We start from the raw sequence: 13,854 nt of genomic DNA, 5'->3' as shown, positions 1-13,854 counted from the left end.
AGAGTACCTGAGTTCGAATCCACCAACTGACAGCTGTGTGACCCAGCACAGCTCATTTAACCTCTCTAAGCCTTGGTTTCCAAATCTGAATAAAGGAACTAATAATGGAGCATCTGCCTCATGAGGTTGGTAGGGATGATGCGACCTGAGGAACACCCAGTAGGGTTACTGATTATCTGTGCTCTGGGTGCCAGTCCCGGGCCTCTGCCTCGGAGGGGACCATCTCTGGCCTCATTGAAACTCCTCCAAGCATCAGGTTACATGAGCTCAGCACGTCACTTACCTTCAGCCCACTTCCCCCACATGCACATAAGGAGCCAAAGCCCTGAAAGGGCAGACACTTGCTTGGGGTCACATACCCCTTTAGGGGCAGAGCCATGACTTGGACACAGCAAGAAAGGCTCCAGAGTTTTGGTATTGAACTGTGGGGCCTACCACTTCTGAGCGCCTACTGTATGCTGTACGTTTATGGTTCACGCCTCCCCCCTTTTATGATGCCCCTGTGGGATGGCATCCTGGTCACATGCCAGAGGAGGGTGAAACAAGGCCAAGACAGGGAAAGGCCAGGCCAGGGTCACATGGCTGAGGAACTGGTTAGTGTTATAAATGGTGATGGGGACCTCAATATGCCTGACACATGACTGACCTAAGCTCTTCTGTTGCTGTTTTGTTTTTTCCACAGAACCCCAATGGCGGCTTTACCAGATTGAACTGTGTTCCCTCCAAATTTCATGTTCATCTGCCACCTATAAAAGTAACCTTATTGAGAAAAAGACTGTTTACGGATATGAGCAAATTGAGATGAGAACACCCGGGTTAAGGTGGGTCGTTGTAAGGAGAGGGGGATTTGGACACAGACACACAGAGGGAAGACAGCCACATGAAGACAGAGGCAGAGGAGGGGGCCGTGTACCCACGAGCCATCGAACGCCAGGGACCACATCCCTGGAGGCTAGAGTAGCCAGGTGGGTGCCCACCCAGAGCCCCCAGTGGGAACACCGCTCTGCCCACACCTTGACTTCAGTCCTCCCACCTCCAGAGCTGGGAGAGAGCACCCTGCTGCCGTTTCTAAGCCCCTCTGTTTGTATGTGGTTAGGGGAAGCTCCAGGAAACTCCCATGGTGGGTGATACTCTAATTCTTACAGTACTGATGAAGAAAGAGACACAGAGAGGTTGATGGACTAGCCTGAGGTCATGGAGCTAAAAGGCTTGGTTTCTCTCTGCTGCTCAACCTTCAAGGCCAGGCTGCTAGATGTCTCCTGGGGTACTTCAGTCTGGCTCATCTCTGGGTACCCCCCACAAAGGGTGAAGCACTGGGTCGATGGGAGGGATGGCCAGCAGGATGAGTGCATGCCATCTGCCTGAAGCATAGCTGCTTTTTTAGTCCCTTCCTGGGTTTTCTGGGGGCCGGATAGGGGGCTCCAGAGCATTCCTGACCTCCCCACCTCTGCCCATGGTGGAGAAAAGTCACCGGGGCTACTAGCACCTGCCTCCCGCCCTGCCCCCTCCCGCCACCTGGAACACAAAGCCATTAGCAGCCACCCTGAGCAGTAATTGTCCAGATTGCTGTAATTCACGGCAGTCGAGCACGCTGGTGCTCATCGAATTATTACAAATGTCACTGAGCAGGGCCTTGGCCGTGCACAGTCCCCAGGGGGTTCTCGCACTGCCGTCTCTGTAGGCAGGACCCAGGATGAGCTCACTGCCGCTGTAAGGACCCAACCTTGAGACAGTGGGGCGCATTCCTGTCTCAGCTAGTGAGTCATCCCTGCCGACCTCCCATTCCCCAGATCTGCCCTTCCCAGAGGGAGAGGACAGCAGCCAACTTGGCCAACTCTCGGTTCCCAGGCAACAAGAAGGGAGCCAGGGATGGAGCCGCCGAGACAACAGAAGACACTCTGTGGGGGATGAGGGGCTGTGGGAATACAGGCTGGCAGTCCTGGGGTGTGCACATGGAGCCCCTCACTGCCCCAATGGGTTGGGGTGTGTGTGTGTGTGTGTGTGTGTGTGTGTGTGTGTGCGGGGTGGGGGGGGGGGTGCTGGCCAACATCGCTGCCAATGGCTGAGACACAGGGATCTCACGTGTGGTTAATAAATAATCCTATACAAATGTTCCTGGCAGCTCTGTTCATAATAGCCAAGAGGTGGAAACCACCATGACCGTTGACCAATGGATGAATGAACACATCAGGGGGATGTAGTCCATCCCCACGGTGGAACAGAGCTTGGCCATACAAGGAATGAAGCCTGCATGCTACAACACTGATGAACTTCGAAAACACAATGCTGAGTGAGAGAAGCCAGACACAGACGGGCACGTACTGCAGGATTCCATTCATGTGAAAGTCCTGAAGGCAAATCCACAGAGACGGAAAGCAGATTAGTGGCTGCCAGAGGCTGGCAGGCCTTGGGGGCTGGGTGTGACTGCTTGTGGGTACGGGGTTTCCGTCTGGGGTGATAAAACGTTCTGGAACTAGACAGAGGTGACAGTTGCACAACACTGTGAATATACTTAATGCCACTGAACTACACACTTTTAAATAGTCAAAACAGTAAATCTTATGTTATACGTATTTACCAAAGTTACATAAGACAGAGAAAAAAACTCACACAATGTCAGTGAGGCCTCCTTTGCACCCAATGGTGTGATCCATCCTGGAAACCACAAAGTGGACAGAGAAAAACAACAGTGTGCCCCCCCCCCACCCAGGGGGCTAACCAGCACCCCGGCACCCTGCAGGTAAAGACGACACCCAGGCACCAGGTGTACTGCTCTGATGTGCTGGAAATCTCTCACGTTCCAGGGCCTTGGCCTAGGCGAAGAGGCAGGGCAGCTCCTCTCCTGAGTGCTGCTGAGGGTCTGCCTCAACTGAAGGCAGGGAGTTCAGAAGAGGGGGCTGGGGCCTCGGGAGGGCAGGGGGAGGAGCGCCCAGACAGCAACTGGGAGGATATGGCCTGCTCAGGTCTGGGGTTGCTCCTGGTCAGCTGCTGAAGCCCCAGGGAAGAGCACCCAAGCCACTGAGCATCCCCTTCCTAGGGTGGACAGTGGAGGCAGGGCAGGGCAGCCAGCCCAGGTACATCCTGGCTCAGAGGCTAGTCCTCACACCACTGCCCTTGTGCACCTAGGGCCCTCACGAGAAAGGTCATTTGTTCCCTCTGTGAGTCATAACCCGGAGGCCCAGGCTTGCTCCCCACCCCTCCATGCACCAGCTCCTGGACCTGGGCCATCCTGGGCCTCACTCCTCACTTCCTCCTCTGTGAAATGGGATGGAAACAAGAGCCACTCTGGGCGCTGCAATCAGAGTAAATAGAGCAGTCAGGTAAACAGAGGGTCAGGCTCCACCTATCCTCAACCTTCCTGTCAGTGCTGGGCACAAGCAAAGGAGGGATCAGTCCAGAGACAAGGGGAATCCACATGGACGCAGTCCTGGCAATGTGGGACGCACCCTCAGGACCCTCAGTGCTTGTTATCTCTGCTTCCTCATGGCCAACCCTGATGCCCCTCCCAATTCACAGATGGGAAACAGAGGTAGATAGGTCGCTGAAGCAGGAAGTGAAGGACCCTGCTGTTCTGGCTTCAAGGAACACATGGCTGGCTTCTAAGGGGGGACATGAGGTCAGCGCTACTGCACATGGCCACCAGCCGCCTCCAGCCCTGCCTCGGTGACCCCATCGTGGTGGCTGCCACCAAGCTCTCTGTACCTCCTCTCCAAGACGCCCAAGTGTGCTGCCACCAATATCTACAGGGCCACAATGTGCTGACCCTGGAAGGCACAGAAGCTATCCACTGACTCGCCGGCACAGCACGAGCTGTACCATTTCTGAGCTGTGCCTCGATGTCACCCTGGGGACACAATGTGGAGTCTGACAAAGCAGCTATTGGCCAAGGAAGAGAGACCAACCTGAGAACAGCCCAAAAGCAGAGCATACCCCTCCAGATGGCACCATAGCATCTGGTTCAAGGCCCAATGTGCCACATCCTCCCCAGCACTTGGATGCCAATTGAAACTGGTCAGAGCCCTCAGAGAACCCTCACCTTTCTTGGCTGTCTCCATTTCTTCTTCAGTCCAGCGAGAACTTTCATTCATTTCCATTGAAGCTGAAAAGGAAGACAAGGTGCATTGGCAGCAGCCCAAGGGGTGGTCCAGCTCACAGACAGCCCGCTAGTGTGGGGGTGATATAATCAGCCCATTTTACAGGAAAGGAAACTGAGATGGCCCAGGCCCTGGACTATGAGAGCTATCTCTGCATGCACCTGGTTGAGAAGGGGGTAACCCACCTGAGAGCATGGTGACTGCATAAAGGTCAGGGGGACTAGGGACATGAGCTTTGGGTGGGCAGGGGTCTCATCAGAGCATGGACTTGCTGATACCAGTGATTCTCTGCTGTTAATCCCTGTTTTAACCCACTAGATGCCAGGAGTCCTCACTCCAACTGTGACAGTTAAAAATGGTTCCAGACATGGCCAATTGTCCCCTGGGGCTTGTAAGGTCACTCATTGACAATGCCGCTTTACAGGACAACTGCCATATTCTCCCCAAAGTCCCCCTGTGTAAGGATGAAGCTTTAGAAGCGACATGGCGGCCCTTGACATCACATAGAATTGGCCAGGCCTCTACTGTGGCAGTTTTGGGGTCTCTCCTCCAAGGTCCCCCAGATATGAGCCCAGGTCTCTCCCTATAAATTGCTTAAGACTTCATGAAGGGAGGGGTGCCAGGGTAGCTCAGTGGTTGAATGTCTACCTTTGGCTCAGGTCGTGATCCTGGGGTCCTGGGATTGAGTCCCACATCAGGGTCCCCACAGGGAGCCTGCTTCTCCCTCTGCCTCTGTCTCTGCCTCTCTCTCTCTCTGTCTCTCATGAATAAATAAATAAAAATCTTAAAAAAAGAAGAAGAAAAAAAAAAGACCTCATGAAGGGGGCAGACATGAGAGGCCAGCCACATGGACTCAGTGTCGGGAACAGCACCAGGCCCAGAGCCAGCCAACAGAGGCTGGCTGACCAGTGTAGGAAGTCCCAGCAAGAGGGAATGAGAAAGAGCAGCTCAAGCCAAGAAGGGCACCCCACCCTCAGCCAGGGCAGCCTCCCCCACTCCCTGCTGCCACGGCATGACATTTTTGTGAGAGCTCACCAACTTTCCCCTTCTTTTGCAACGGGATCCTCAGAGGGAAGCTATGAAGTCTCAGCTTGGGGTGGGCATGTTGGAATAGTCTATCGGAGGGACCAGGGTGGTACTTTCCACCCGGAAGACTAGCTCCAACATCAGCCTGGGGCCTGAGAGGAGCTTCCTATGAGTTTGGCCCACCACTAACTGCAATGGCCATTGGCCTCTAGGCACCAGGGGGTAGCCAGCAAAAACCTACAGGAGTCATATGAAACCTGTGGCCAATGGGGCTGAGTTTGAATCCCAGCTAACCCCATGACTATGGAGGCAACATCCTTTCTCTAAGCCTTAAACAGCCCATCTATGAAATGGGTACAAATTATCTCCCATGGGAAGAAGGGACAGGTGTCTGGCACGGACCCTGTGTGTGGGGTAGGGAGCATCCATGAGAACAAAACATCATCTCCATCAGTTCCTACCCTAGGAAGGTATCCTGGTGGCTGGGCCTCTACCTGAGCCATCAGCGCCCTGGATGGGGGCTCCCACAGAGGTGGGAAGGCCAGCCCCCACCAACAGCCAACATAGTATGGAGAGGAGAGACACATGTTGGCTGCCCCCCTGTGGCTGAACTTGAGAACTGCTATTCAATCCATTTCTCCCCACACACCCTCAACAAGTTGAGGTGGGGGTGGTGAGGTTCAGAGTACCTGGAGGAGCAGAGAAACTGAGGTCCACAGAAGTGAGTGCAGACTCAGGGGCCTATGGGGCTGGGGCAGGGCAGGGGGGTACAGTCTGTGCCCAGGTCCTTCTAAACAGTAGTGGTGGCTATTCAGTGGAAATGGGGGCCAAGAGTGGCCAGATTTTCTGATTAAAAAACAGAACCCAAACCAGTAATCTGGATTTTTATGTGAACCCTCCCAGTTCTGGGGTAACTAGGGCTGACGCACCATCATAGGTTCTCCCCCACATACAGCAAGCAGTGTAGATGAGGACCCCAACACACAAGGAAGTCCAGGAGCTTGCCCCAGGTCCTGCCCCATGCAGTGAGTTCAGAAGCCAAAGCTGCGGTTTGGAACCCACCCGTCCTCCCTGGCCTGAAACTCACCCAGCTCAGCGCTCTGTTGCGGGGTGATGGCCTCCTCACTGTTGGCCTCATTGGCCATGGAGCGGGTGATACGTCCTTTGCGTCTTCCCTGGCTGTTGGCAGTTTTGCGGCCTTTGGAGGCCACTGCTTCCTTCTCATCGTTGTCCTCCCCAGAGGTGTCATCCGTCTTCTCCCTAAAAGCCAGAGGGAGATAGGGATGGCTTCACCTGAACCAGCAAGTGACAGTTGCAAGAGGCCTGCTTTTCTTTAGTTCGATGTGTGCTGGCTGCCAGGGGTTTTGTACTACTGAGAGGCTAGGAGCCAGGAAAGCTCAGGGTAAGGGCTAGAGGGCAGCAATTTGCAAGCCTTCTTCACCAGAAGAGAGGCTGTGGCTACCAGCTCTCTGCGGCATTGCTGTGTTTGTCCAAACGGACCTGTGAGCTAACAGCTACCACAGCTTTATATTCTCCAAACCAGGGCTGGGAGCTGGTAGTTAACTGGATGGATGTGCACAGACCAGTGGCTCTCTACAAGACCACCTTACACACCAAAACAGAGATGCACTCTGCCATCTGCCTGCAAGACTACTGGATTACCTGCGTGGGGGTAGGCAGGTACAACCCACAAGTCCACTACACTTCTCAAAGCAGAGATGCTCACTGGGGCTCTAGAAATGGCACCAGCTTTGCTTGCAGTATTATTGAGGGCCACCATGCCTTGCAGCATTCACAAAAGGGAAGTCTCCTGCTGGGCTTCTGCAGCTGAGCCAGGTGTGTGGGGGTGCATGAGATCTCCGTATCCGTATCCACGGCTGGGGCTTTCTCGGAAGCCAACTCAGAAGGGTTTACTGTGGGGCCGCCTCCCATTCATCTTCCTGAAGGCCCTCCCTGGACGTCTGGGAGACAGGGGGTAACGAAGCCAGATGTTCTCTGAAGCCACATTCCTGAGCCTATCCCAGGTATCTGGCACTCAGCCGTGCCCGCCCCCCTCTCTGGCGTGAATCTCCAGCTGGCTGTGCTCGGCACCCGCCCCTGGCAGGCACAGGAGGCTATGCCTTGATCTGCAAGAACTCATGCTGACAGCGATAATTCTAAAAAGGTGAGGGCAGTGCCCGCCTGCATACCTAATCCTCCAGCCAGCCCCTCTGATCCCCCTTCCCCCGCCTGGCATCTCGGGAGGCTTGGCGGAGGAAGGGGAGGAGACGAGCAGGCAAAGAGCTCCAAAGTCATCGCCTAGATTTATTAGCTCAGGAGTAGAGCTCAAATGAGCTATCAGTCTCTGAGGTCTCTGGAGGGTTTGAGGAGGAGAGGGCAGCCGGGAGGCGAGAGGAGGGGGCCAGGCAGGCTTCTGGAAGGGGGGCTGTCAGGTTCAGCCGGAGCCAAAGAAGCCTCCCTTGCCAGCAGGCAATCCGCCTATGCCAAACCACTGTCCTCCAGCGCCTCTGCAGAGTCGGCCCCGGGGGGCCTGGCCTCCAGCGGGGTGCAGACCACCTTGTTCCCTCATGGGAGGCAGGCTAGGCTCCAGCTGGGCAGCCGTGTGGCCGGGCCACCTTACTTGTTCAGCTCCTCCTTGTCGTTCTCCACATCGGGCTTCTCCTCCTCCTTCTCGGCCTCCTTGTCCTTCTCCTTCTCCTCCTTCTCCTCCTGGCTGCTCCGGGGCATCTGCTGCTGCTGCTGCTGCTGCTGCTGCTGCTGCTGCTGTTGCTGTTGCTGCTGCTGGGTCCCAGGGCAGGGTGGGGGAGGAAGAACAGTGAGTAAGTGAGTCTCCACACCTGAGCTGAGGGAGCTGGCAGAGGAGGGGAGACAGACCAAGTCAGCAGCAGGCCCCACTGCTAGGCCAGGGAGAGGCCTTTGCAATGGCTGGGGGTCCTGCAGCCCCTGGGATCTGGGAGGCAGGAACCCGGGGCGACGAGCAGAGATCAGAAGCCTGAACTCAACTCACACCTCCTCCACTGGGTGGCTGTGTGACCCTAGATGAGGGTCTTGACCTCTCTGTGCTCTATTCAGCACGCCTCAACCTCAGCCAGGGGCCAAGAGGCCGAAATGAGAGAACCCTCAAGGATCTGGTGTCTGGTGAGAGTGTTAAAGGGGGACTGACGCTATCAACAGCATGGCCAGAGCACGTAAGCACCAGGGGACCTGGGGACACATCCCTGACGAAGCTCAGGCCTGCTTGTCACCACATCTGTAAAATGGGCAGGTGGAGCAGTATCCTGGTGCTTGCTGCCATGTCGAGGAGTCACTCTTGCAGCAGTGGCTCCATCTCCTCACGTCAAGGGGAAGCGAGTCTCTACTTTAAGGGAAGATCAAAGGGGCTCACAGCAAACCAGCCTCCTCCCTCCCATATGATTTCATATGCCCCGTCACACTGGGCTGCCGAACCTGGCAGGACAGGGGAGGAAGTAAAGGCAGCTCCCTCCTTCCCCAGAGGTTGCCTGGGGAAGAACTTCCTTTCTGCCCTACCCGATTTCTTTTAAAGCACACACGGATCCCCTCAGCCACCCAAAGTCCTCTCTACAGGCAACTGCCAATCCAGACCATCTTTCCAAGCCAATGATACAAGTGAAATGAAAACAAACCCACTGAAAAGCCTTTCAAGTGTGTGGTAGGGGTATGGTCATACCAATTCTCAAACAAGAAGAAAGAAACCCAAGCAGATGGAGAAAGTGGGGGCAGGCGGGGTTTCACTCCCTCTCTGTATCTTTCCTCCCCATCAGGAACACACAGGCTGCCTCAGCCTGCGACCCCCTCTCTAAACCTTCTGGTGCAGCTGGAATTTAGGAAGCAGCAGAGCACGGGCCGGCAGGGGCATCCTGTGGATGCTGGGGCCCAGAGCACAGGTCTGCAGGGAACCCCATGTTCTTTGAAGCTGTAGCAGCAGCCACCCTGAGACCGCCTGGTTTGGGTCTGCCTCCCTCTCTCCAAGAACCTCCTCTACTCTTTAAGAGGAGGCAAGGGAGCATAACAGCTAGACTCAGAACAGCCTCTCCCCCACCCACCATGTTGCTACCAATTTCTGGTGGCTGGCCCGGTGTCCCTTAACTAGCCTGTCCCTCGCCACTGCCAGCACCCCCCAAACACTAAAGCATAAATTTTCCACAGCCTAGGAGCTATGGCTACCTCTCACACCCAAAAGGCAAAGTCTCTTCTGGAGCTGTCCATCCCAGCAGGCAGAAGCAGGGACAGAGGTTTCCCGGTTTGTTCCAACACAGCAGGCCCTCTACACACTCTCCTGGTGAGCCCGGGTCAGGGATCTGGCTCCAGGGCAGGACAGATACTGTGGCTGACTGGGGAGCAGTTCCCTGCCCTATGGGCCACCAGCGTGACTACTGTCTCCACCTGTCTGATTTGCTGACTTCTACAACACCTGGTAATCTGACACCAGGGTCTGGGCAGGGCAGGGGCTTTCCAACCGCAAGAAGCTTGGCATCTCCCAACACAGCCTTCAGCTGAATCCACACCCAGACCCCCACCTGGGTGGCAGCCTCACTCCGAACCTTTTCTTGCTGTTGCTCCCAATGGTCATGTGGGCCCAACTCTGGGCCACCCTCCAGGAGGCATCTGTCATCATCCCCTGGATCTAGGCCGGTGGGTCCTCAAAGCCCACTAAGGTCTCCTCCTCCACAGAGGCCACTGTCCATCCCAGCACGGCCAGGAGCTGTGGCTCCCCACCACTGAGGCCTGGCCCTGCACCAGCGCCTCCTAACAGGGGCAGAATCCCAGGGATGTCTGTACCCCAGCCAGCACCCAGCTACATGCCTTCCTGTGGCCCTCCTGCCTCAGAATCCTGCAGAAGCCTCGCTAGGGAGATGCCTGCGTTTCCCAAGGGCTTACTATACGCCCATCATGGAGCTATCAACTAGCTCCTGGCCCTATGAGGTCCTGAGGATAGTGATGGAGATGAAAAACCAAGAGTGGTAGTGACTGGGGCTCCATGGAGGCGCCCTGTCCCTGGCACCACAACAAGCACCTTGCCACCACTATCCTGCTTAATGCTCTTAGCCAACCTCAGACAGAAAGGGCAGTGACCCCTGTCCACATCCTGCAGAGAAGCAAAGCCTTATGGTCTCGGGGGAGGAAAGGTGATGGCCCAGGGAAGGCGGGCATGGTCCCATTATCCCCAAAGCCCCATTTGGAGTCTCTGACCAGGATCTACAGCCTTGGTGGAGTGGTCTTTAGGCATCCTTGTCCCTTCCTGCCCAGCCCACCTTGTCCCCCATTCAAGACTCCTCGAGCCTCCACCTGAGCCCAGACCAGCCTGTAATGTAATCTCCCCTACCCCTGTATCATCAACCACATCACAGCACAAATAACAAAAATAGCTCAAAGTGCCACACACATGTCCTTCTATCACCTCCTATACTAACCCCTTCATTCTCCCATTTTACAGAAGAATAAAGTGAGGCACAGAAAAGGCAAGTGACAAACCTCGTAAAGAGGAGTGCCAGGATTCCAACCTAGGCCTGAGTTAACCCCAGCCATACCTGACCCCCTCTCCCGCCATCTCCAACCACCCTGGTGTGCCCCTCACCCCTCTACCAGCCCCCAGCCAGTGCTCTGGGCCCACCTCGTGGGGAGGCCCAGAAGTCCCTATCAGCATTAGAGCCTGGTCATGGTTCCCACCACTTCCCACTCAGGCTTATAATCCCAGAACCACCGCTGCCCATACCCGGACACGTTACCAAGCCCTAAGCAGGGGTCAGGGAGGCAGGGACGTGCAGCCAATACCTGCTAGCGCAGCACCTCCGAGGCCACCATGGAGCCATGGCACAGAGCCCCCAGATGGGCTCATGGTTTCGTGTGACCTGACCACCATCTCCCTTAGGAGAGGTGTCTCAGCACCCAAAGCTGAATGGCACCACTGCAGGGGGTGAAAGGGAGGAATCCCAGGTCCATCCTGGCCTTAAACACATTTTCCAGTGGGTGAGACTCGGCAGGCATAGTAACAATCATCTGCCTGGCCTCCTATTGCCTGCAGAAGGTCAACGGGCTGACTTAGGGGTGCTCTATTCACTCCACACTTATGGGGTGAGTTGAGGTCCCAACTCAAAGGCCCTCCACAGCCAGGTTAGTCTCCAAAAGCCTTCAATGGTCTAGAGCAGCAAACAAGAGGACTGCTAAATGAGCGAGGATGAACACCCACTCCCGTTCCACGTCTGGACCTCAGGCCATCCATGGCTGTGGAATCGCACTTGCTGGCTTTCAGAAGCAGTTCAGAGCCCACGTTCCCACGGCCCAAAAGCAGCACATATCGGTCACCTGGGAATCTCTGGAAGTCCTGATGCCCAGGCCACACCCACACCAATCACAAATCCCCAGGTTAGTCTAATGGGCAGCCAAGCGTGAGAAATAGTGCTTTAGACAAGGAGCCAACCGACTTTTTCCGTAAGAGCCACGTAGTTAATACCTTATGGCCACAGGTCCACTGGTTTCTATTGCAACTACTTGATGCTACATGGTTTGTAACTTGAAAGCAACTAAAATGCAAACAAAAAGGCATAGCTGTGTGCCAATAAAACTTTATTTACAAAAGAGGCAGTGGGCCAGATTTGGCCTGCGAAGCCATACCTTGTCCACCCCTGCTCCAGACCAGCGCTGCTCAATCTAAACTGTACACAAACCAGCCGGGGATAGTGGGAAAATGCAAATTCAGCGTGTCTGGGGTGGGTCCGAGCCTCTGCATTTCTAGGTAGCTTCCTGGAGAGGCTATGCTGCTAGTTCTTGGACCACACGGAGGAACAAGGCTTTCACAGATCCTTATTTCACAAAATACACCCAGGGCCCTTGCCACTGGCAGCAGGTGACACCTGTGGACCTGGGAGAAGGACCAGAGCCCAAACTCCACCATCTCAAATGACTCTGGAACTCATGATAAGGGGTCTACCTTTGCTTTCCAGACACATCAGTGGTCAGACTCACAATGGGCTTCATGCCCAGTGCTCGGTCGGGAATGTCCCTCCCAAACCACTGCACAGCTTTGCAGAAAACCTGACCAGACGTATGGTTAGCCAGAGCCATCAGTGCAAATCCCTGAGGGACCCCTGCTTCCAGAGCACTGAGTGCAGGACAAGCAACCGTAACTGAGCCTGTACTGTGCTGAAGCCCCAGACCAGGGCTGCTTGGAAAACAGCATGGATAAAAACAATAATCGATTCACGAAGCCTCCTTTCCCTCATTATACCTGTGAGATGACAAAATCCTCCCAACAACCCTGAGACTGCCTCTTTATAGAAGCAGTTTTATAGAAGAGGACACAAGGTCATGAGAAGTCAAGGAGCTCACCCAAGGTTGCAAGATCCTATAGGCAGGTAGGTGTTCTCCTACCCTGGGCTAGGAGATCATGCCCTACCCCTACCCCCCTTCAAGCCAAACTGTGCTACCACTTGATCATTCCCTTCACATGTGTGCTCTGAGCCCACAAGGGGGACACCACACCACAAAAAGTGCAGTCCCTAACCTTCCAGAGCTAGTGCCCCAGCTGACGGAGGCTCAGTGCTGATAACACTTTTGAGAGGCACAGCAGTTAACATGGTGACAGTTCCTCCGGATCCACAGGGACAGGGAAGGAGATCTCTGAGTCCCCAGAGGCTTTTGGTTGACAAGGATGAGGGGAATGCTGCAGGGAGGGGACCTGCCTGGGCAAAGGCACGGCAACATGAAAACAAGTACCTTACCACATGACATACGATATAGTGGACATGGCTGCAGAACCTGGCCACCTTTAACACCCACACTCAGACATATAGGTGCCACCCTGGTGGCAGTGGACAGCCACCGAAGTCTTTTGTCAGAGGTGGAGGGGTAGGCGGGGGATGACATCTTCTGCCCCATGTTGTAGGGTAACACAGTAGCCGATCGAGGGAGGCATGGGCATCAGTTCCAGAAAGAGAGAGTCCAGTGAAAAACGGTGCCAACAAATCCCAGTAAGAGCTGATGAGACTTAATCCTCAGATGACAGGTCCTCAGAAACGTGTCATGAGAGTTTTCTGACACCCCCTACACAGCAGCGCCCAAGGCACCACCATCTCATCCACTCACTGAACAAACACATCACTGAGCAGAGACTATGTGCCTCCAGGGAGCAAATCCTGAGAGGGCCTTTGTCCTCATGACACCTCCTGTCTCTCAGCACTGGGGACAAGAGTGCCTAGGAGCCCAAGGCAGGCAGGAGAACTGGGGTTGGGGTCAGAGATCAGACGCAAGACACAAAGGGGTCTTCTGGTCGGGGAGGCTGCCACCTTGGCCCCCACCTCGGCCCCCTACCCTCCTCCTCCAGTCCGTCTGTCCCTCCCGGAGAAACACAGACAGGGATGCCCCCAGAATCTAGACAGCGGTGTGCTGGAGCTGGCTCAGACCAGCTCACGAGAGCAGAGTTCAACTTTCAGGGATTTCGCAGGCAAGCCGTTAAACACACCCATTATTAAAAACAAAAGTACATAACCTTACACTTAAAGAACTTAAAAACAAAGACAGTAAGTACTCAAAATGCATCACTTCCCAATTATTTAACTACATGTATCTGCTATCTACGCTCTTCATGGTATTTACATCAGCGACATCCACATAGCAGAAGTGGGATGGGGCACCACGCTAGGCGCGTCCCCTCCCAGTTCCACCTTTGGTGACATCATTTTAGTAGCTTAGATGGGGCACGGTGGGAGTATTGATA

The 13,854-nt window shown here is 54.9% G+C and overlaps 1 protein-coding gene across 31 annotated transcripts in view; it reads right to left on the bottom strand.

The window, feature by feature from the left end:
* NCOR2 (nuclear receptor corepressor 2) overlaps positions 1-13,854 on the bottom strand; it is a 212,469-nt gene that overhangs the window by 61,584 nt on the left and 137,031 nt on the right. For 25 of the 31 annotated variants that reach the window (XM_077875269.1, XM_077875268.1, XM_077875270.1 and 22 more), the window contains 3 exons: positions 7,741-7,901; positions 6,208-6,380; positions 4,037-4,099 (listed from right to left, as the gene is read on the bottom strand). In XM_077875269.1, the coding sequence (XP_077731395.1) occupies positions 4,037-4,099; positions 6,208-6,380; positions 7,741-7,901 (397 nt within the window). The remainder of the gene's footprint in view (positions 1-4,036; positions 4,100-6,207; positions 6,381-7,740; positions 7,902-13,854) is intronic. The other 6 variants (XM_077875272.1, XM_077875285.1, XM_077875287.1 and 3 more) reach the window with 1 other exon arrangement.

Source organism: Canis aureus, chromosome 27 (assembly GCF_053574225.1).
Source record: "Canis aureus isolate CA01 chromosome 27, VMU_Caureus_v.1.0, whole genome shotgun sequence".
In the NCBI taxonomy this organism is placed as follows: domain Eukaryota; kingdom Metazoa; phylum Chordata; class Mammalia; order Carnivora; family Canidae; genus Canis; species Canis aureus.
Note: the sequence above shows the minus strand (reverse complement) of the source record. Positions and strands in the feature narration are given on the sequence as shown.